The 21,028-nt window shown below is 40.1% G+C and overlaps 2 protein-coding genes across 2 annotated transcripts; both read right to left on the bottom strand.

Annotated features, from left to right (window-relative positions):
* Positions 1-2,223: 2,223 nt before the first annotated feature.
* On the bottom strand, positions 2,224-15,445 carry rbm24a (RNA binding motif protein 24a). Its single transcript, XM_075449679.1, has 4 exons — positions 14,873-15,445; positions 13,287-13,410; positions 13,066-13,120; positions 2,224-5,726 (listed from the first exon to the last, which is right to left on the bottom strand). The coding sequence occupies exons 1-4, from the start codon at positions 15,038-15,040 to the stop codon at positions 5,378-5,380; spliced, it is 696 nt and encodes a 231-aa protein (XP_075305794.1). The 5' UTR covers positions 15,041-15,445; the 3' UTR covers positions 2,224-5,377.
* A 1,695-nt stretch (positions 15,446-17,140) lies between these two features.
* On the bottom strand, positions 17,141-20,792 carry stmnd1 (stathmin domain containing 1). The gene is made up of 5 exons (XM_075449984.1): positions 20,634-20,792; positions 19,276-19,459; positions 19,058-19,194; positions 18,120-18,251; positions 17,141-18,019 (listed from the first exon to the last, which is right to left on the bottom strand). Exons 1-5 carry the CDS (start codon positions 20,694-20,696, stop codon positions 17,576-17,578), a joined length of 960 nt encoding a protein of 319 aa, XP_075306099.1. The 5' UTR covers positions 20,697-20,792; the 3' UTR covers positions 17,141-17,575.
* Between the last annotated feature and the right edge of the window lie 236 nt (positions 20,793-21,028).

The raw sequence follows: 21,028 nt of genomic DNA on the forward strand, positions 1-21,028 counted from the left end.
AGTTCTTGTTAAGTAGAGAAATCAGTCACTAATGTTTCCACAAACGGAGAAATTTAAAGGGCCACTCGATTGATTTAGCATGGTATTTACATAAAACTTTTTTTTCCGTTGTTCCTACAGTCCTGGATTTTTCACATTTCATTTTTCACTATGGCTACCGTTATTGCTTTATAGACACTTTTAACTTTAAGAAAAAAACTAGATATTTTTATGCCTGTACGGTTTTCATCATGTCAGCTGTGCCATGGGAATAATTGAAATATAACCCTATATCTTTCCAAAAGTTTGGAAAGATAATAAAGACATCAAATGTTTAAACAGTTTAAATTTTGAAATGTTATTCTTCCATTGGGTTAAAGAAGAGCTGATTCAGCTTACTGTCAGCACACAGACCTAAAGCCAGCAGCTGTGATAGTATTGGTGGGAATTAGTGCACATGACATGAGTAACTTGCACAGAGCTGAGGGCACCGTTAATGCTAAATGTTGTATACAAGTTTTGGTGCGAGAGAAGCTGCCATGCAGACAACATCTTTTTCAAGGGAAGTCTTGCTTATGTCAGCAAAACAATCCACATTCTGCATGTATTGCAACAACTGCCGTAAAAAGAGTCTGAGTGCTAAACTGACTTCTGAGCCGTCCAGGCCTGTTGAAAATTTTTGCTTTGAACAATATGTTCAATGTCCTTCTTTATGGCTTATAACTTACCCATAAAAGCATTTACAAACCAGATACTTATCACATAACATCTTTAAAATCACTTCCTCTCATGAGAAATTTGTGCTGACTGAGCTGGACTTTAAGGTCAGATCATCAGTGCTCCACATAAGCCTTTGAATGAAATAAGACCTTTTATCTTGTCATTCGATCAGCTGCCGCGACTGCTTTACCCATCAGGCCTTGTTGCATCCATGCTGCGTCATGGTCACCCACCATCCGCAATATGTGGCCAGTTTCATGTTTCACCGGTGACCAAAATAATCCTCTGAGCGTGGTGAAAGAAGGCAGCAAAGGAGCAGCTCACTCTTTTCAACATAACTTATTGATGAGGGAACTGATCAAACATTGATAGACGAGTCCTCCGAGGGTTTATCGTGTGTCGCTTGTACCCATGCAAACCCTGCCTGGATTTGACATTCACTTTAATGTTTCTTGTATCATCTGGAGACAATCTTACGTCGAGTAGAAGCGCAGCAGCATCTAGCATGTGTCATTCTGCAGGCACGAAAATAATTACTCACACATTTTCTAACAGATAAATAAAAGTAGGACATGGAGCTCCAAAGAGTAACATCACAAATGAATATGAGATCAATTATTACATAAATAAATTGTGCAAAACATATAAATAGAGCTCTAATTGCTCAATAATATTATCATAAAGGAGGTGTGAAACAACCAAAAAAAGACAGAAAAAAAGAAAAAATTACATGTAGGGAAAGGAAAGTAGCATTTAAACCAATCAACCCTCCAAACAACATTGATGAAATGCAAAATGATCACAAAAGAATTAAAGACTGACGATGAATAGACGCACAGATTAAACAAAGAATGCAGCATAAAATAACCTCAAATGTAAAATGACTAAAAATGACACACATTCCAACCAAAAAGGTGCAAAAACAGCTGAATAGAGATGCATACATCATCTCAAAGAAGCATCGAATTATGCAAAACAAAGGAAAAATACATCTGTAGCCACAAATCAGTTGTGTCTCTGTTTGTTTGGGTGGCTTGTTCCGTGGTGGGGTGACCATGTCTCGGCCGACTGTTTGGTAATCCACCTTTGATGACAGTAGGTTCAGTTGCTATATGCAGCCAGTTGCTCCTGTTAGAGTAGCAGCAAGGTCAAAGTCATTCTGAACCCACCATCAATACCCACAGATGTGGTTACTAATCTCTGTGTTTATTTGGAGCGAACAAAGTTGTACATGTTACTGACCCAGCTGGCAGACAAACTAGGCTCAGTTTTGAAGCTGGGGCTTGTTTTTTTCATCAAATTTGCAACCACAGATGATTCCCTCAAGAATGTCAATATGTTTTGTTCATCAAAATAAATCCAACCTGTGCACATCGCTTTCATGAAGCATGCCACAGGTTTTTATTCACCAGTTAATTCAATTCAGTTCAGTTTTATTCATGTAGTGCCAAATCACAACACGTCATCTCAAAGGCACTTCAAAGACACAGTCTATCTAAAGCCAATTATAATGCAATTCATTGTGTTACAATCATAACCCAGTCAAATCAAACCAATTAAAATCTGAATTAGTCCAGTTCTTACGAAGCCAATTAAAAAAACAGCTGCCTAGCTAAGAAACCAACACATTGTATCAAAACATCTCTTCAATTCAAATCCCCCATCCTGAGCGTGCAGAAGGAAGCGTTAACAGAAGCAATAATATCAAAATGTTGAAATTATAATCTATGAGAACTACATGAGTTTCATTTACTTTCATCATTTCTTTCTTACAGTATTTTAAAAAAGAATATTGGCTCATTTATACATTGCAGATGATCTGTTATATGGAAGTCCGTACATTTCAGACAGAAAATACTGTGTATTGAAGAGCCCATTTTCTGCTCATTTACAGGTTAATGTTTTTACTTTGACAGTGTCTACATGGCCGAACGTAGTCTGTAAGTGAAAAACATCCACAAAGCTGCACCAACTCTGGTAACATTTTCTATGAAATACTCAGTTTTCGCTCCTGTCTCTTTAGGTCTGCTCTGACTGGTCAGCTGAATGGTCAGGGAGGCAGCTGTTCATTCTTTGTTTGAGGTGTGTCAAACCTGCCACTAGGCAAGAATTCTACTGATATGTTTCACGGTGATGTAGATGAAAGGAAGAAAACATGAGGTATTCTCGGCAGTTTTGGGTAAGTTTAATTTGTCCTCTGTTAAAAAAAAACTTGCATCGGTGTGAAAAAGCTCCATAATGTATAGAAGGAAAGGGAAAACCACCCAATAAAAAAGCATATCTTGATCTCTTTAATGATATGGTGTATGTGGAGAATAAAAGCCTGCACTTGGAGGAAGATGCTCACAGAAGGACAAACAGCTCCTATTTGTATGTAAAATGATCATCATGTGTTCACACTGAAATAACATGACGTGGGATTCATGAAAAGAAACGCCACCATGTTTTGTTTTTTTTCAAATATAGAACATTTTATTCCCATATGAGTAAATGATGTTGAAATTCTGAAAGTAAAGGTTTTAATATCAACAGGACCTTTGCATTTAAATAGCAACACTTTACAAGCCTTCATCCAGTGACAATGAAAAGCTTCTTCTAAAAGTTTTTTTTTGTCATTTATTTTTCATATTTCCCTTGTAAGAAAGAGTTCAAGTATAAAAATTCCCAACAGTGTAAAACAGTCCATCTGATGAATATGAAGCAAAAGAAGCACAGCTACTGAACCCTCAACAACGACTATACATTCTAGTAGAGAAAAGCAGCATTTTTGCTTGTTTTTGTCAAAGTTATTATTATTTCCTCTTATCTAAACACAGAAGAGGCAGAGTACAATCTGCATGCAAATGGGCCTGCACTTAAATAAAGTTGTTCCATACAAAAGGCATTAAGCAAATATTTAATGTCATGTTCTAAAGGATCAAAAAGATAAAAAACAAAAGTACAGTGCACATAACAGTTTTTTAAATAACTCCTACATAAACATTTTTGGTTGAGTATGTTAATAATAATAATAATAATAATAATAATAATAAAACTAATCAATAACTTATTTATGCCTTGAGATGAGTACATAATTATATTATTAATACAGTACCGCCACTAAGTCTCTACTCTCAGAGGGTCAACATAGTCAACCCTCAAAAATAAATATCTTAAATAGTAAATTTCTCTCTTTTTGTGTTTTTTTTCCTCTTAAATAGCAGTTAAAATGTAAGGCACACAGACCAACATAACATCAAAGAGTAAACCCCCATCCTCTCCACCCCACTTGGTGGTCTTGACAGACATGAGGCAGGCCAGTTGTTGGGGGGGGGGGGGCTTTGGTGAAAGTGTTTGTGTACCTGACAGCAGACTGCAGCAGCACAGAGATGGAAATGCTGACAGCGGCAGTGCTGAATGACTGGAGGGGGGTGGGCGGGTGGGCGGGTGGTGGGGGCTCCAGCCGTGGGGCTCTGTGTTAGGTGGAGGGGTGTAAAGTTGGTTCCCAAAGGGCTTGGCCGGGGATTAAAATGTGACAGCTCAACAAACGAGCACAAGTGATGCGTTCTTTCCAGAGTGATCCGTCTGTGTGGCGCTGGAGCGGCTCCGTCCACCCCCACCAGCAGCTGCTCTTCCTCGTTTTCTTTCTCGTGCTGCCTTTGTCTTTTTTCACTGCTATGTGTGCAGCTCTGGATGTGTACATGTGAGCGAAATGTGGAAAAGCAACAGATTTAGTGTTTCTCATTGTCTGATTCCAACTTCTCTTCTTTTGTCAGTGCTTTTGTTTTGTTTGCCAAGTCCCCCTTAAGTCCAAGAGTCAGAGTTGATGACATTTTCAGTTTTTTGTTTCTCTTCTTTGTTTTTTTTTTGTTTTTTTTTTTTCCTTTTTTTGTCTCATTGTGATTTGTTTGCTTTGCATAGGTCAAGAGGTCGAGACTCAGTAAAAAGAGAAAAAAAGGGACATTCAGCATCAGGAAGATAAAAAGGTAGTTCTTCAAATGTGTGTGACATGACAAGTTATGACTCTTCCTGACAGAGGTCACATGACAATAGCTAACACATTGGAAACGGTTCCATTTCCCTGATTATCAGAAAGTATTAACTCCAAAAATGCACTTTAAAAGACAAAAAGAACAAGCAGAGCCCTCAATGTGTAATAATAACATAATAAATATAAATGTTATGAGGGCTTTAAATAAAAAACACTTGTGGAACACGACAAGTGAAAAAAAGAGCGATTTCCTAAACTAACGTTAAAGACAGCAATAGGACTTAAAGGCTTAGTTGAACATTTGCAGTATACCAACCACTGGGTTTAGTTCCTGTATACTTTCTCTAAAAATAAGTAATCTACTACAATAATAATAAATGATAATAATAATAATAATAGTAATAACAACAACAATGATAATAGTGAATAATTTTTCATTACTTGTTCTGCAACTCTTTTTCATTTTCTGCTCTTTTGGTTGAAGCACAGCAAGTTGGAAAGTTACTGTATAAAGTTTCCACCTCACCATCGTCAGCACTACCATCACCACCACCACCATCATCATCATCATTTTAAAGCAACTCAATCTTGGAGTTGTTAACACTCCCACTCTTGAGGCCACTCCCTCTTTCTTTTTCTTGTCTCCTTGTAACGACTCCACTGTGGGTGGGTCTCCTCGCTCTGCTTGTCCAACAGTTGCAGTGGCTGCTATTGCATGCGGTCGGCTTGCAACTGCTGAGCCTGGTACTGGCCAAAGGCTGCGGCTGCAGCAGCGGCTGATCCAGGGGTGGCAGTGGCTAAAGGCTGTGGGACTGCATAGCCGTAGCCGGCGGTGGCGACGTAGCCTGTGGCAGCAGGGGAGGCTGCGTAAGGATACTGCTCATAGGCTGCGGCGGCTGCAGCGGTGGCTGCAGCAGAATACTGTGCATACGCAGCTCCGGTGTAGTCGATGTAAGGGGAAGATGGTGTGGCAGGTGCAGCAGCTGCAGGCTGCACGTGAGGGATGACCACACTAGGCTGAACGAAGGCCTGAGGGTACACATAGTGTGCCGGGATGCTGTGGGAAAAACATACATATGTCACATAATAATTTCTTTTTTCAGTACCAAACAAAATGTGAGATTAAGAGCCCAAAAAATCCACCCAACTCCATCACACTGCGGCCAAGCGCCCCCCCACCACCCAGCCCAATCCACCAGTCAAGAACCAAACACCAAAAAAAAGGCCTGCTAGTAGGAATTAGGACAATATAGGGTTGCCAAAATAGAAAACTCTGTGAAAAGAAGATCAGAAGATGAGGAAAACTTCAGACGTGTTTAATCTCTGGGCTTCTAAAAATCTACTGAAAAACCACATTTGAAAAGGTACATTCGGAGGAAGTGATGTCATCTTCTTCATGACCTAAAATGTGGAAGACTGTATTTATTTTCCCTCCTATGGTTTGTTTTGAATTGTAGAGACAGAACTACAATGAGGCATAGGGAGGTCAGATGATAAGTAAAATAAAGCACAAGTTTGGGATATGTAACCTGCATCTGCCTGCTGGAGCAGAGTGGAGAGATGGGGTTGGCTTACAGTGCCAGGCTGTGGGTGGGGTTGCAAACAGAGATGAGCCTCGGGAAGCATTGTGAAAATGTCACTGCCACTTTGACAGCTGGACAGTTTTAAAAAGGGACACTGCTGGCCATTTCCCCCTCTGTGCTGGGACAAAGAGCCGGGGAAGCAGCGGGGGGAGCTGGGACTAGGTTCTGTACCGAGAGGGATGTTTCGATTAAATAAACAGTTCTGAACAATGAGTGCATTCTGCTCTCCATGACATAGCCTTGTCCCACCCCAAAAACTCTATAAGGCCTGGAAATTCAGTGGGATAGCATAAAGGGACAGTTTAAAATCTATAGGGCTCTATGAAGGAAAGGGTGCAAATTAAAGTTTTGGATTTTATTTTCCTCTAACATAAAGTCAGACTCTAACTTAGCCTCATCTTAGTTCAAATAGATTGACAAGTGTTAGCTTAGCAGATACGGAAACAAAACTGCAACAACAGCCAAGTGTCTGAATAAAGATGCCTCATGAATCTTTTAATAGAGAACCATAGAAATATAATCTGTGGACATCGGGTGGTCACTTTGGACTCTGGATTTGGAGAGAATAAAGTAGTTCCAAAAAGCCTTAAAGAGTGAAAGGCAGGATCTATCGTGGCAACCCTATTGTGAGCACTCCACTATCCAATCCAACCCACATCTCAACCAAAAACAGTGGACCAGGAAAGAAGCAGGAAAAACACAAACAGTGGGGCGTCAGAGAGGAAGACATTTTTTTTTTTTTTAAAAGGCTTCAACTTGACTCTACATTGATTACAACAAAAACAAGGTCACAGCACATTCAGTCAACTTGAAAGAAAACAACACAAAGAGGGAAGGTGACAACTATGAAAGAGGGCATGTAAGGAAAATGATTTGATGTTATTGTAATCAACACAGAAACTATGCATATACATACAAACACACACACACACACACACAGACTACACCCACTTTTGAGGGCTCGGAACAAAAATTCCTGTTCTAAAAAGATTTTCTGTTCTTCGGAAAACCTTCTGAAACAGCATTTTAAGTCATCATGTGATGCTGAAACTCGGCTTTGAAACCTGCACTAATGCAACTCAGCAGGTTCAGGCAGGTTTGTCAGGGGGATAGTGTCGGACATCTTTCACACTCTGAAGTGAAATCCCTGAATTATCTTAAATATCTGACACAGGCATGTTAATAACTTTTGCTGCCTGTGTAATGCAACATTTTCGTAAGATTTATTTAAAGAAATAAGAAGAACAGAAGAACAAATTACTCCAAGCCCTGACCTATATTTGACTCTAAAATAGAATTACTGATACTAATGATGGCACAAGATCTAGTGAAACTATTTTATTTGATAATTGAATGAGACCATCAAAACCAAAATATCTTATGCAAGTGTTCTGGAAATGACATGCAAGAAAAATGTGGGAACAAGATGCTGTAAATCTGTTATATAGTAAAGTCATAAGAGCATGAGTTTAATTTTTGAGAATGCTTTTTCAATGTTTATTCCTATTATAAAGGCTTGGCAGGGCACCAGACAAAAGAGAACCCCCCCCCCCCCCCCCCATCATGCACAGAAAAAACTTTAAGCTTGAAAAAGAGCTTAATATATGTTATTCGAAAATCAATCACTTTAATTTCAAAGCTGATGTAATAGCTGAGCTGTTGCCTGGGAAGCTCTAAGTGCAAAGTGTCCCTTTTTAATGGGCTGATTATTCTTGACACAGCGAATTATGACGCCAGCACAGCAGCATCTGAGGTGCGCTGGACTTGCAGCAGTCTTCATCTTAAACATCCCAAATATAAATACACAGTGTCTACTTATTTGTTTCACTATGATGCAGTTTTTTTATGTTTTTGTTTTTGTAGTTGTAAAGACGCCTGAACGACATAGGTTGCACAAACCAAGAAATGCGTCATGGCCCAAAACGACGCCAAAGAACCTGAGCCAGGTATTGAGACATCAACTTTGGCATGTGCTGCCAGTTTGCTAGATTAAGAACAGCAAGGATAAAATTAGCTTCACAGGTTGGCTAACTGTGAGATATGACCCAAACTAAGAAGAGAAAAAGTTTTGAGATAACCAATAATATGATGTATGATTTTTGACAGATTTTCTATGCCAGAACATCAGACTTTCTGGTGAAGCAGGTTGAACTCACTGATCACTTTTTTTGAACACTTTAAGAACAAACTAAAAATGTAAACACACATATAAAATGCCTACTGCACCACTATGGCATTCCACATTCCTCATCTGTTTAGTCTTTTTGGGAAAACCTGCTTTGTTTGATGTGTAGCTCCTACTGCAGCTATGGATCTATATTTATGTGTGGTATGAGTCCGTGTATTGTTTTGCTGAAACAATAGTATTTGAAACAGAAAACAATGTAAAAAGTCTGAGATATCCTGTCCTCATGACATCCTTTCATTCCAATGAAACAATTTTAGTCCACTGAAACCTGTTTTTAAGAGCAGCCTGGGGCAATGGATGTCTTCTGGCCTTTCTATGTCTGGTGGGAACAAGATCTAACACTATGGTCAAAGACCCTAAAAGATCAGCTTTCACATGCACAGTTTTCAGTAAAAGTACCCTCTGAATGTAGCTGATCGTAGAGAGTTCATCTCAAGCAGATCTTATAAATAATAACTTTCAGTGGCATGTACCCCCTTCCACCAGCCTTGAAATAATATTTCAGCTCAGTGCATTTGCAGCCATCTCCAGTTTTCTTCCAACACAGTACTTGTTGGTTTGTAAGGGCACAGTACCACACAAACCTGCACAAACAGGCTCATTCATGGCATAAATGGAGTTTGCGGCCATGCAGAGCAAAGCTCTGGTCGACCAGTCCATAGTAGCTCTCTTAAAAACAAAATGACTCCTCCTGTCCATGGAGATGGTGGTAAAATAAGAAAATCTAATTCGCCACAGTAACTATGTAAATGATCGAACTTTTTGTGTGTCCAAATGTTCCGCTGTGTGTACATCTGGGCGCCTTTTAATGGAGTGTCATGTTCAAGCAACCCACCAATCAATAAAGGCTTATAAAGATTTAAATTTAATGCTAAATAAAGTTTCTCTGCGATCATGCACGAGGCAGACGGATGGTGTGGGGGGATTCTTGATATGCCCCGAATGCTTTTGTTTGTGCATCATGAAATTCTCACAGGTAGGCAATACATAGCCATGCTGTTTCCACATGGCCTTTGTTACTTAGTCACAGATGTATCTATTGTCCAGTCTCTCAACACAGCAAGACCTAAAAGCCATAACCCAACACTGGTAGGCACCTGGATCTGGTGAATTTTATGTTAAACCTTTACTAATTACTGTGCATAGAAGTCTATTAACAACAGAATGCACCGAGCGCAACACTATTCAAGCTGTAACCAAGTCACTGAGTGCACTGGAACCATAAACTATACATTAAAGATGGACACCAATAAGGTCTGAAAAGTAAAGCCGATGAGGAAGTGCTTCACATTGCAGTAACACTGATGGCCACCAGGTGCTTCATCAGACAGATCTCTTGCACCAACGGGCTCCGAGTCATGATGTTAGCTAAATTCACTCATCACCCCTGGAGGCACAACTGGCTCTATCGATACAGATGTTAATCTGATTTTTTTTTCCCTCTCACAATTTGCCAGTGGAGTAGGCAATATAATATTTTGGTTCATCATAACTGTGGTGTATTCTTTAGGTTACTGTACTGAAAGAACCTCCACAGATGGATATCCGGTTTGTGGTGAGAAGTTTCTTGATCCAAGAATACAATTGACATCAAAATTTACATCAAAGTTAACTAGAATTTAATCTCCGGTCTTAGTCCCAAGTTGATAAATGCTTTGATAGCCATTAGCTTTTATCACACCACGTTAAACAGGCTAACAGTTTAATGACGTGAGGTGGTGTACTTTACTTTACATCAAACAAAACTGTTTTCCCTATCCCTAACAAGTACTACTTGTGAGGTAACTGGATTCTCATGAGATATGTAAGGATGCAATCATAAAAGGATACATTGAGTCAAGCTAAAAGCTATGTGTAAGGCTTCATTCAATCACTTGGTCAGCATTTTTTTTCAATTGCCTTCCTTTTCCTAAGGGTTTCTACTGAGGATGTCCTAAATGGTTCTGTAAAACAAACCATCTGGCTTTACCAAGTAGTGAAAACCTAACTAAACAGTGAGCGACAAGTAAAGGCTTGCAACTTAGAGCCCTGTTTGATGCTCTGAGATGAGAACAGGTTGGAATTACTGATGTTCCTGGCCAGCAAAGCTAGATAGTTAGCTGTAATATCAACTGATGCAAGACAGCAATTGCCAAACGCCAAACTCAAGGCTTCAAAAATGTTATAAATAAATTAGGGACGTTACAGTGGCTGTATTTACTTCTTTTAGAGTGTGTGACTAAGACAGTTATGGTAAAAAAAAAAAAAGAAAAAGAAAGGCTCTGGCTGTTTATGTTTTAGTGGAATTTGAGGGTCTAAAAGAGTATTTAGCTAAACTTGTTTATCATGGTTAATCTTAAGAGATTTGGTCATGTTTTACATGAAAAAGATGTTTAGTGTCCTTCAAATGGGGTTTTGTTGACCATATATAAATGACAGGTGATCGTTGTGGCCTTCAAATGGAACTATGCAATAAATACAACAGTTGTGTAAGCCACTTGTGAACTTGGAGCGTTTAAAGAATCTCAAGTCACAAATTTCTGAATAACACAAGGAAGGCTAGTACATAACACTTAATGTGGTGAAACCAGTAACACAACCCCATATGCTGCCATCACAATTAAACATTAAAGTATACTCCTAATGTCTTAATCAAAAACTCACAACTTTGATTATCAGGGGCCAACAGACTGGTGACAAAAGCCAGTTCAAGTAACCTCTTTGGCTCCTTCCTTGGTTGCAATGCAACCCCCCTTTTAAGATAATACTCTTTTATGGGGAGTAGCTAAAATGCTGAACAGATTAAAAAAAATATTTGTGGCACATTTCTGATTTATTATTTGGTTTTTACCATAGGCAAACTCAAAATGTCCACTATCCATGGCTTTTGAGCATACAGGAAAATAGTGTCCTTAAATCTGGCTGGTTTGATGTATAAAGTTCACATTTTTCAAATCTGTATTTGTGGGTGCCTTTCAAATTTGTTTAGAACTTGATGCAATACTTCTGTCAGTAGCTTGCTTCAATATGTCTTCACATTTTAACTACATGTACTAAGTGACAAATGGTTCTGTGTCACATACTGTATGATGAGCAAGTATGTCTATGACAATGAAAAGACCATACCATATCCTACTTAAACAGCCACATAGCCCAGTTTAAATGGCCCCCTCACTGCTTTTACATGTCAGAGAGACAGCGCCAACACCCTCGATGGACCCCCCCAACACACACACACAATGACACACACAACTCAGAGCTTCATGCGACTGCAGCGTCAGCATTTAGGGCTTTTGTGCGGCACAATGGGCGCGCTTGTTTTCCTTAACTCCACGAGCCCATGTGACGAAACCTCACTGCAAGAGAATAAGGGAGAGACAGAGACATCCAGACATTTGTTTGTGTCACACTGGAGACTTTGGTGAGCTGAGCTGGACTGAGCATGCATGTATGTGGATGGATAAAGGCACACGTACAAACACAATAGGACCCCATACTCATATGTACCAATCGGACACACACACACACACACACACACAAAGCATGCACGGCTCACATATTAACTGAAAGGCTTGACATTCACTCATCCACCTCTCTGATGGTGCCACCTGATCATGAGACAAAGAATAGCTAAGAGGAAAGGTTTATATGCTGACAAAGTGAGATGCTTTCATCGTATATGTATGTTTCTGTCGCGTTAATGTGAGAAACACTGAGAAGGTTATCTGACTACAGACAAGCAAGGGTGGATTTTGTTATTCGGAGGGTAAAGTGTAAGGATTCAGGGCAAAGACAGGGTAGGGAAAACAAACTCCATACAGAAAAAAATTCACCTCTCACTCAAACAAGACAGCCAAACAACACATGAAACAGCACATCCTGTTAAACAAAATCACAAGTTAAAAGCAATGATAAAACAAACACAGTACAAAAAAGACTTTGCACCTCTTTGGCAAAGTTGACACGCTTCCACAAAAAAAAAAAGAAGGAGAAGAAAGAACACCCCAAAAATTCAATCCAATTATTTTTTTTTATTTTTTATTTTTCCAACTAAAGTAAGAAAGCACACGGTTTAGCTAACAACACCACTTCATAACGGCACACAAAGCTAAGTTCTATTCAAATAAAATGAAAAAGTCAAAATGAAACCCACGTACATGCATCTGTAATCACCATTTTGAGAGCTTGTTTGTGTGCGTTTGACTCTACAGGTAATTCCCTTCTCTGATCTGTGATTACGCTTGCAGAACTATTCCACAAACCAGCACAGTTAGCTTAAGCGAGAGTGAGCCTGTCGAACCAGAGAAAGGACATTGAGTCAGGCCGTAAGTTTCCATTTTTAATCCACTCAGCACACACATACACAGGTATGTATAGACACTCATTCACATTTTTTAAAACAAGTAAAGAGGGGCAGTTCAATGTACCTTTTGCTGGATGATAATGATTAAATTTATAGTTAACGTTACTTTCATCCGCCTCTGATCATCATCAATCACTCTTTTTTTTTTTTGATGGGGGTAAATTACCAGATAAATCAGACCAATTGTAAAAATGACATGTTAAACTGAGAAATATTTCAATAATTAAGTCACTTTTATATTTCAACAATCCTCTAAAATACTAGTAAACTAATTTATTCTTACCCATAAGGCCTCTGGATGAACGCAGGATGAATTTGTGGAACACCAAAGGTAAAACCTGCAAAACAAAATCTTTTTCAATCCTTTTAAAGAACCCACACTACTGTTCTCTTCGTTGATACAAGCTGAGTATCTGCAACCTAATAACCTGCTAGCCCATTTCTACATCTTAAAGTACCTGCAAAAACAAGTAAACCCTCGGGTGAAAATGAGGCAGTATTTACCTGGCTGCATTACACGAGGCTTGGCCCCCAGGTAGGCCAGGTTAACATTTGCCTTCCTGCCATCGATAATTGGGTTGGGGTCCTTGCAGGCCCTATCTGCTGCCGAACGGTCAGCCATGGTCACCTGATGAGCAGAGAAACAGAGCACTGAGGCTGGTGTTTAAGACAGGTTGAGGTTTAATTTTCTTGCAGGGACAACCGGTACAGTTGTCTGTTAGTAGATCAATCTAAACTTATGACATGTACATGCTTGTGCAGTGAAACAAGGAGAAAACACATTTAGTAAACAGGTGTAAGAGTCCTGGCAGACACTAACATTGGTAAGCACTTGGCAGCACACACACATTTCTCACCCTCACGTGGACTAGATGAAACTTGAAAAAGAACCAAGCTAAGACGACTTCTCACTCCCATTACATCATCAAAGACAATAATCATGAAATAGAGGGGATTTCAGTTTTGAAACTTTGAGTCAAAGTGAAACCAGGACTTGGAGCAAAAACTGAAAACCAATGGAGTGAATTAAGGAATGTAAATCATGTATTTATCAATAAATCACTGTGTGTATATGTGAATAAAAAACAAGGACTGTGTATATACTTGTGTAACAAAGTGCATATATGGATATGTATGAGACATAAGTGATTAGCGTTCAGATGTGCACACAAGCATCTAGAAAGGCATGTCGCTCGTGTATGAGTCAGAACAGCAATTTTGGCAGGGATGAGTGATCACTTTGCCTTTTTCCTCTTATTTGAACTAAAGATGACATTTTGTGATGTGATGACATAACATTTTGTTTTTAATCTTCATTTCTCCTGTTGGTTTTCTTTGTTTGGTTTTCTCCAAACACGTACGAATAAGGTAAAGATGCAACTATAAAGAAGGGGTTGAAGAACAAGTTGGAGCAAATTAAGTTTCGTTTCACAATAAAATGTTGCTTCTGGTAAAGAAATGCAGATATTTGGTTATATGAGTTTACACCTAAATCTAACTACAATGTTTCAGAAGATGGCAAAGTGCCCCATTAAATGTGTTGTTTTGCTGCCAATCTTATGTATGCCAACTAAATCTGATGCATGTCTAAATGAATCAAGGGCGTAACTGGACACATTTATGAAAGCAAGCTGCGTCTGAAACAGTTGTAACAACAAGTTGGAGCAAGATGTTTGTCCGATGTTACAAGCAATAGCCGTGCCGCTGATGAAATTACGGTTTTGTGAAACTGCTCTGCATCATCGTCTCACATAACCGCGAGGTTTCTCTCAGCCCTCACGCAGCTGTCACTTAGAGGGCAGCGAGTTGGAGAACGTGTCCGGGCGCATACCAGCGCGCAACAAGTTGTGAAGTTGCAACAGAAGCAAGTGACACATATAAGTTGGGAGCTGTTTATCAAAACATAAACACCGCATGACCGAAGCCTGATATATCACTTGTTAGTTTGAGATAATGAGTATGACATTATGAAAGACAGCAACAGCCGCGCACATTGGCGGACTCGACCCGGTGGCAGGAATTTCTCTGCGCTCAAACGTTTTCTAATCAATTCTGCGAAGAGTCGATTGTGATTAAGAAGTGATACTTACAAATCCATAACCTCTGGACTTTCCGGTCTGTCTGTCGGTAATGACCACCGCTTCTTCAATCTCACCAAAAACTTCAAAATATTTCCTGAGACTTGAATCCGTGGTGTGGTAGGGAAGACCCCCGACAAAAATCTTCGTGTAGGTCGTGTCCTTTTGCGTGGTGTGCATCGTTAGTGCAAGATACAATAAATAGAAATAATTACAAATAAGATAGTGCAAAGTCTCCTTATCGATGATTCTTTGGGTGAAGGTGGAGAAAAGGAGAGATCAGCTGGAACTTTTCTCAGAGGAGAAAACAGAAGAAAAAGTTGACAGTGATGAAGCCCGGAGGTAGATTTATCTCGCGACAGTTAAGAGGACAGTGACATGGAGCGGATTGTCCCAGAGATAGCATCAGGTGCTTCCAGCTCTCCTTCCTTAACTCAGCTGTCTAACTAAATAGGTTCGGGACCCATTCCTAAAAGCGTTGCCTCTAACTCCACCCAGTTGTTAGTTCATCTCTGCAGCCCGCCCACTGGCGCACAAACAGCTGGGAAGTCTGTACCATGTGAAGACTGAGCTCCTTCACCATGAGGTTCCAGGACTGACTCCCCTTGAATCGGATTTAATTGACTATTCAGTTTGGGAAAAATGAGGAGCTGACTTCCCGAACTAAAAATACAGACCTGTTACATTTGGTCTTGTCTGAGATAAGATGCAGATTATGTTTGGCCAGGGCAGGCAGGCAGGCAGGCGGGTGTAGCACTGGGACACTCCACCTGTGAGAGGTTGACAGGGTTTTGGCATATTTCTGCTGTGTAACCTGAATTCTAATCCCGCTGTCCGATTAGCACGGTTTTGTTTCTAAATAACTTATTTTTACTGTTGGATGGTCACAAGGTTACAGAACCTCATGTAGTGGTGACAGGCTTGTTGTCGTGTCTGGTTCCAATTTCAATCTATTTTGTGGCCATTTATATATATTTATATATATATATATATATATATATATATATATATATATATATAAAGTGAGTTAAGTCAACTCCTATTGCCCCCTTATGGTGGGGAAGGATCAGGAAAAAGAAAATTGAACTCAACAGTGCCTGAGCAGTAAAAGTTAAAATAAATTGCCAGTCATCCTCTGTTATACAGGCTGCTGGATCTCTGAATCTCCCTCTAAACAGCCAGGATGAGTAATACTCTTTCAGTAATATGAGAAGGAACCACGCTGTTAATCATTTATGGCAGCTTGCTTGTGTGCGCACTCCACCTCTGGCCTACATATACCTGTCCCCACAAATAAGGCCGCAAGTTTACACATTTGCTGCTGGAAACATTAGATCGCCATGTGTTGTATCAAACAAAAAGGTGACAATTACACCAGGTCACTTGATGCATTTATAACAGAAAGAGGACACTGATGACAAACCTTTTATTTTTGATGAGGGCTGTCGGTTACAACAGCAAATGTCACCAAATGATATCTAACTGTTTTTTTTTTTCTGGGAAAAACACAACCCGCGCCCTTCAAGATAAGATTCGACAAGAGCAGACAGTCATTGTCACATAAAAAACTCACTGTAAGCTACAGAACTCCACATTACAATGAAAAGCAACCTGATGAAGCGGTGTCTGCTCCCTCGCTGTTTTATTAATGCAGCCACACACTCTTTAATGTCCCATCAGTCATGAAAAAAAAGGGACCTATATCGAGTTTCTTGGGCTCAACAATGTAGGTCCGGTCAGGTTGCGTACTTTTATTGTCTCCGTTCATGTGCAGTGTGCTGACTAGTCTTAATGCTCTTATACTTAAACAATATGGAGGCCCCTTTGAATGCTTAATTTATTCCTCTATTCCCAATAATCTTTTGGAATACTCGTTTTTAGGCTACGTGGCTGAGTCAGTTCTCACCAGAAACAATTTCGTTCATCCCAGGACCTGCTTGATGATTAACTGAAATTTGCTCATTTCTCATAACATACTATTAATGTAGGTAATTTATTTTATTTAATCATAAGAAAGGCTTTATAGCTGTATGAGCTATGTGTAAAATACATGAAAAAGTTCTGATGTTTCACTGGTTCATGAGCTTAAAATATTTTACATTTTAGGAATTGGATATTTACAACCAATCTTTGAGAGGAAAACAAACAACAACTTCCTGTTAACGTTTTATTCATAAGAACACGCTATTTAAACATGTCTGTTCACAGTTCCTGTGTTTCCACAAAACAAGCAAAAAAAAAACAACTTTTTCATAGCTTATGTTACATGTAAGGTGCACATGTGACTGTAGCCCTCTGAAACACTGCCATCTTGTGTCACAACACAGCAAATGCTTTCACATGCAGAGCCAAAACAGAAATATGATTTTATTTTAATACTCAGCGTGAAAGTAAAATGTCCCAGAAATCACTTTGGTCTGTTGGCAAGGACATAAACTCATATCTAATAAAGTATTTGCTGAGGTCAATTATATTGCAGTTAAAAGAAAAACCCTCATTTTCCCTTGTGCATGTTGCTACGAACAGACAATTCCTCTTCACTTTAGCTTAAACCCTGAGGCCATTCAATTTCTCTCCAATCATTATGTACATCTCTGACAGCCTGGGTCTATTTTGTCTCTACCAGGTTTAAACGGGCTTCCTAACTGTGCAAAAGGAAATATTTTGGCTACTACCCCCCTCCCGTGCTCATTAATGGCTGATTTATGTAACAAACTAAAATATTTCCTCTTTATTTTCTGCACATTGAAAACTAGAATCACTCTCCAGCTCCCCCAAGCTTTTGAGGAGCTCATCTGCCTTGAGCTCCTCCACCGTGGTCACCTCCTCTTCTTCTTCCTTCTCACCATCCTTTACCACTTTCCCTCTCTGATCTACATGCTCTCCCTCTCCTTCTCCTGTCTTTCCTGTTCCCCTCACCTCTTCCCGGCACTCCCTGCCATCACACCGAGCCTCTCTAACCCACTCTCCTCCCTCAGCAGGCTCCCGGGGGATCTGGCTGCGGAGCTTTAGAGCTGAAGTCGGGTTTGGGGTGAGATGCGACTGTAGTGACTCCACAGGGGTGAGGAACGCATCCTCATCGATGCTGGAGACAGGAGCATGGCCGCGGACACGCGCAGACTTTGTTCTTAAACGAGTCTTGAGCTCATCTTCCTTGAACTGAAAGCAGGTGGGGGGAAACAGACGAGTGTGTGAGGTAGAACCTGAGGGATGACAAAGACTACATATTGGGCTAAATGGTCACAAACACACACTGTACCTTGCGTCTCTCTTCAGTCAGCCTCATCTTCTCATCAATCTCTTGTCTGCTGAGGAGACTTTGACCCTTTTTGGCCTGCAGAGACTCCAGTCGGGCGGGAGGCCTTCGCACAAAGCCTTCCCTCCCGTCCAGCTGACACACACACACAAAATAAATAAAATAAATTTGAGTTTTACAGAGTGGATTCCGTTCACACAATCTGCATTTGACACAGCAGGAAAGTCATAGGTGCAAACAGCAATAGGAAGAATTTGCTGCATTCAGTTTAGCTGCACCAGAGGCAGGAACACAGAGAAGTGGTTGACATTAAAAATAAATGGTTTGACCTCAAACTTCAAGAAAAAAAAAAAATAGCCAGACAGAGTAACATCTTGTGTCTACTAATTTAACTTCTCACATCTTGTCATTTCAGGGCAATCAGTCCAGGGTTGTTCTGAGGTATCACCTTTATCCTATGACTATGATTATCCTATGTCCAGATGGGAGCAATACTTTCCTCTATTCATTAACATATCTCCCATCTGTAAACTATTTCATTTATTTCATTTCAACTCCCCTCCCTCGCTAAACCACTCCCCCTCCTTTCCTTTCACCTCTTCCAGGCTTTATTTGGAAGAGAAAGATTCCTCCTTTTATTCAGACAGCAACAAGGCTGGAAACAATCTCTGTGGTGAATCACTTGTGTTTTCCCTTTATTTCAGACGGGGCTGGCTGAATACTGTAGGACGCATCTCATCATGGTTCAAATTTGGCAAACTGCGGGCACGGTGGCAAAGTCAAATATCCCAATATCTTGCTATATAAGAAGTGTGGTGACGAGTTTGAAAGAATGTTCCAATATTCCAACGAATGCCAACAAAGGTGAACTTCCACCTGCAGTTGATAAGTGGCTGATAATCGGCTTATTCCAGACTGACCAGTGCAAACCAGACACCCACCACGATGTTGTAGGCAGCCCCGTCTCTGCTCTGTCCAACCGGAATGATGCCCTGGGTCAGCAGCTCCTTAAGGATCTCACTGGACTTTGGCCGCTCCTGTACTGGGCCGTCCTGCTGCAGCACGCCTGGATCAGCAGCTGAAACAAAACCACTTTAAGATGTAGGTTTTTCTCTCAGCACTGTGAGAGACTCAACCTGTTTGGGGCTCATACTCATACCATGTTGTGTAGCTCTGTCCACCTCACTTTCCCTGATGCTCTCAGATGTTCGAGCAGGGAGTACATCGGACGCTGCCTCTGGTAACACCAGGGTGCCTCTGTTCTCCATCACCACCCCACTGTCCGTGGTCACCTTTGACACGGCTGAGTCGCCACGGCCTCCAGGTTTGCTTCCCGTCTCATCCTGGCAACGCAAAAGAGACACTAAACAAATGCAGGAAAAACAGCCCAGGACGTTACAACGCTCCGACACCGTTCTGTAAACTATCGCCGTTGTCATGGTGACCTTTTGTGTTGACATGTTGTCATGAACACAGTAGCTCGGGAGCAATAATAAAAACACGAGAAATGACATAAACTCGGTTTATCTGTATAATAGCACAGCGGTCTAAACATTAAACAATGATGATCAATCTTAGTATTAGAGACCGGTTACAGTTTGTCCCCTGATAAGGAGATTGATCTGTATTAAGAGAGGGAACCAGAAACAACAGCTCAAGCTGAACTTTGAGATACTTTACCTGTTTTCTACAATTCCATACTTCAACTACATTTTTAAAAAAACAAAATATATTGTGTAAAGTATATAAAGGGACAAAACCACTCAATAGTAACATTATAATTTATAAATGCCTTTGAAAACACCTGAGTTAGTAACTCGTGAACTGGGAGAGCAAACTGATTCACTTTTAAAGTTCTCGTTCTATTTTTGATGCTATACTTCTGGAAAGTGTACAAGTTATGGTAATTTAAGCAACTTGTCCTCTATCTAAATAACTTTCACACCTAGAAAGTCCACTGTCTATCTCTTGTTGTGTTAATAGTGTCACATGCTAAATGTCCACATCTGTTTGCAAAATACAGTCCTTCAGTTTACTCAGTAGCCTACCGTAAAAGAGATAGCAAACCGAGTATTTTTCACTACTTAACACAAGCCAGAGTAGTTTTTGAGTCCATCAAAAAAAAAAATATGGAGACAAAACATGCCGATTTTTGTGTCTGTATCATTTGACTTAGAAGTTATCGCAAACATTCAGAACATACTGAATAGAAGCAAAGTATCGTCTTCAATGTCCAGACTAACTTCTGAGTTAGTAATTTGATGCGGCGTGCTTAAAAACTGTCATTCATTTCAAACAATTATGTCTTTAAACAAGCCGATAAATTACCACGGTCTAGAAAGTCTCTGTGGCATGATTAAATGAGGTTAGACTGTGTTTATTGAAGGAACAACATCTTCTTTTCTTAGGTACTGAAATAACCAGGGAACCCTTTTAAAAAAAAAAAAAAAACTAAAAAAAACACAGTCATGAGCAGTGTTGTAGGGAGCCCAGAGGAGTGGATAAACTTGAGCCTACCTCGTCTCTGTTCACCTCCGTCAGCGGGTGGACCGCGCTGTTTGTCGAGTGTCCGCATCCCATCCTCACCCGAAAAAGGACGACATAAAGTGACAGTCATAAACGTTAAATCCCACCTTAGCGTGGTGTTATTGCCCTGTCTGTATAACTCGTGTTGTCTGGCATTCCTTCACTCAGACACTGTTTGACTCCGTGAGCTCGGCGCGTTGCTAGGGCCCGTTGCTACAATAAATCTGACCCGGTTAAAGAGGTGTCACCCAGGAACAAACCGAGTAATAGAGAAACTAATTAGACTACAATTAGTCTAGTTGATTTCATAACGTGCTATTTTTTTGCAATCTGTAATATAATTTAAATATATAATTAAACTAATCTTATGTCTTCTTTTAATCACT

Source organism: Odontesthes bonariensis, chromosome 18 (assembly GCF_027942865.1).
Source record: "Odontesthes bonariensis isolate fOdoBon6 chromosome 18, fOdoBon6.hap1, whole genome shotgun sequence".
NCBI lineage: Eukaryota > Metazoa > Chordata > Actinopteri > Atheriniformes > Atherinopsidae > Odontesthes > Odontesthes bonariensis.

Excerpts from the sequence above, each read along its gene's own strand:
- rbm24a (XM_075449679.1), bottom strand. The coding sequence starts at position 15,040 with ATGCACACCACGCAAAAGGACACGACCTACACGAAGATTTTTGTCGGG. Across the intron at positions 13,411-14,872 it reads AGTCCAGAGGTTATGGATTT|GTGACCATGGCTGACCGTTC; the intron begins GTAAGTATCACT and ends TCTGCTCATCAG. Across the intron at positions 13,121-13,286 it reads GCCTCGTGTAATGCAGCCAG|GTTTTACCTTTGGTGTTCCA; the intron begins GTAAATACTGCC and ends TTTGTTTTGCAG.
- stmnd1 (XM_075449984.1), bottom strand. The coding sequence starts at position 20,696 with ATGGGATGCGGACACTCGACAAACAGCGCGGTCCACCCGCTGACGGAG. Across the intron at positions 19,195-19,275 it reads GGACAGAGCTACACAACATG|CTGCTGATCCAGGCGTGCTG; the intron begins GTATGAGTATGA and ends GTTTTGTTTCAG. Across the intron at positions 18,020-18,119 it reads TGACTGAAGAGAGACGCAAG|TTCAAGGAAGATGAGCTCAA; the intron begins GTACAGTGTGTG and ends ACCTGCTTTCAG.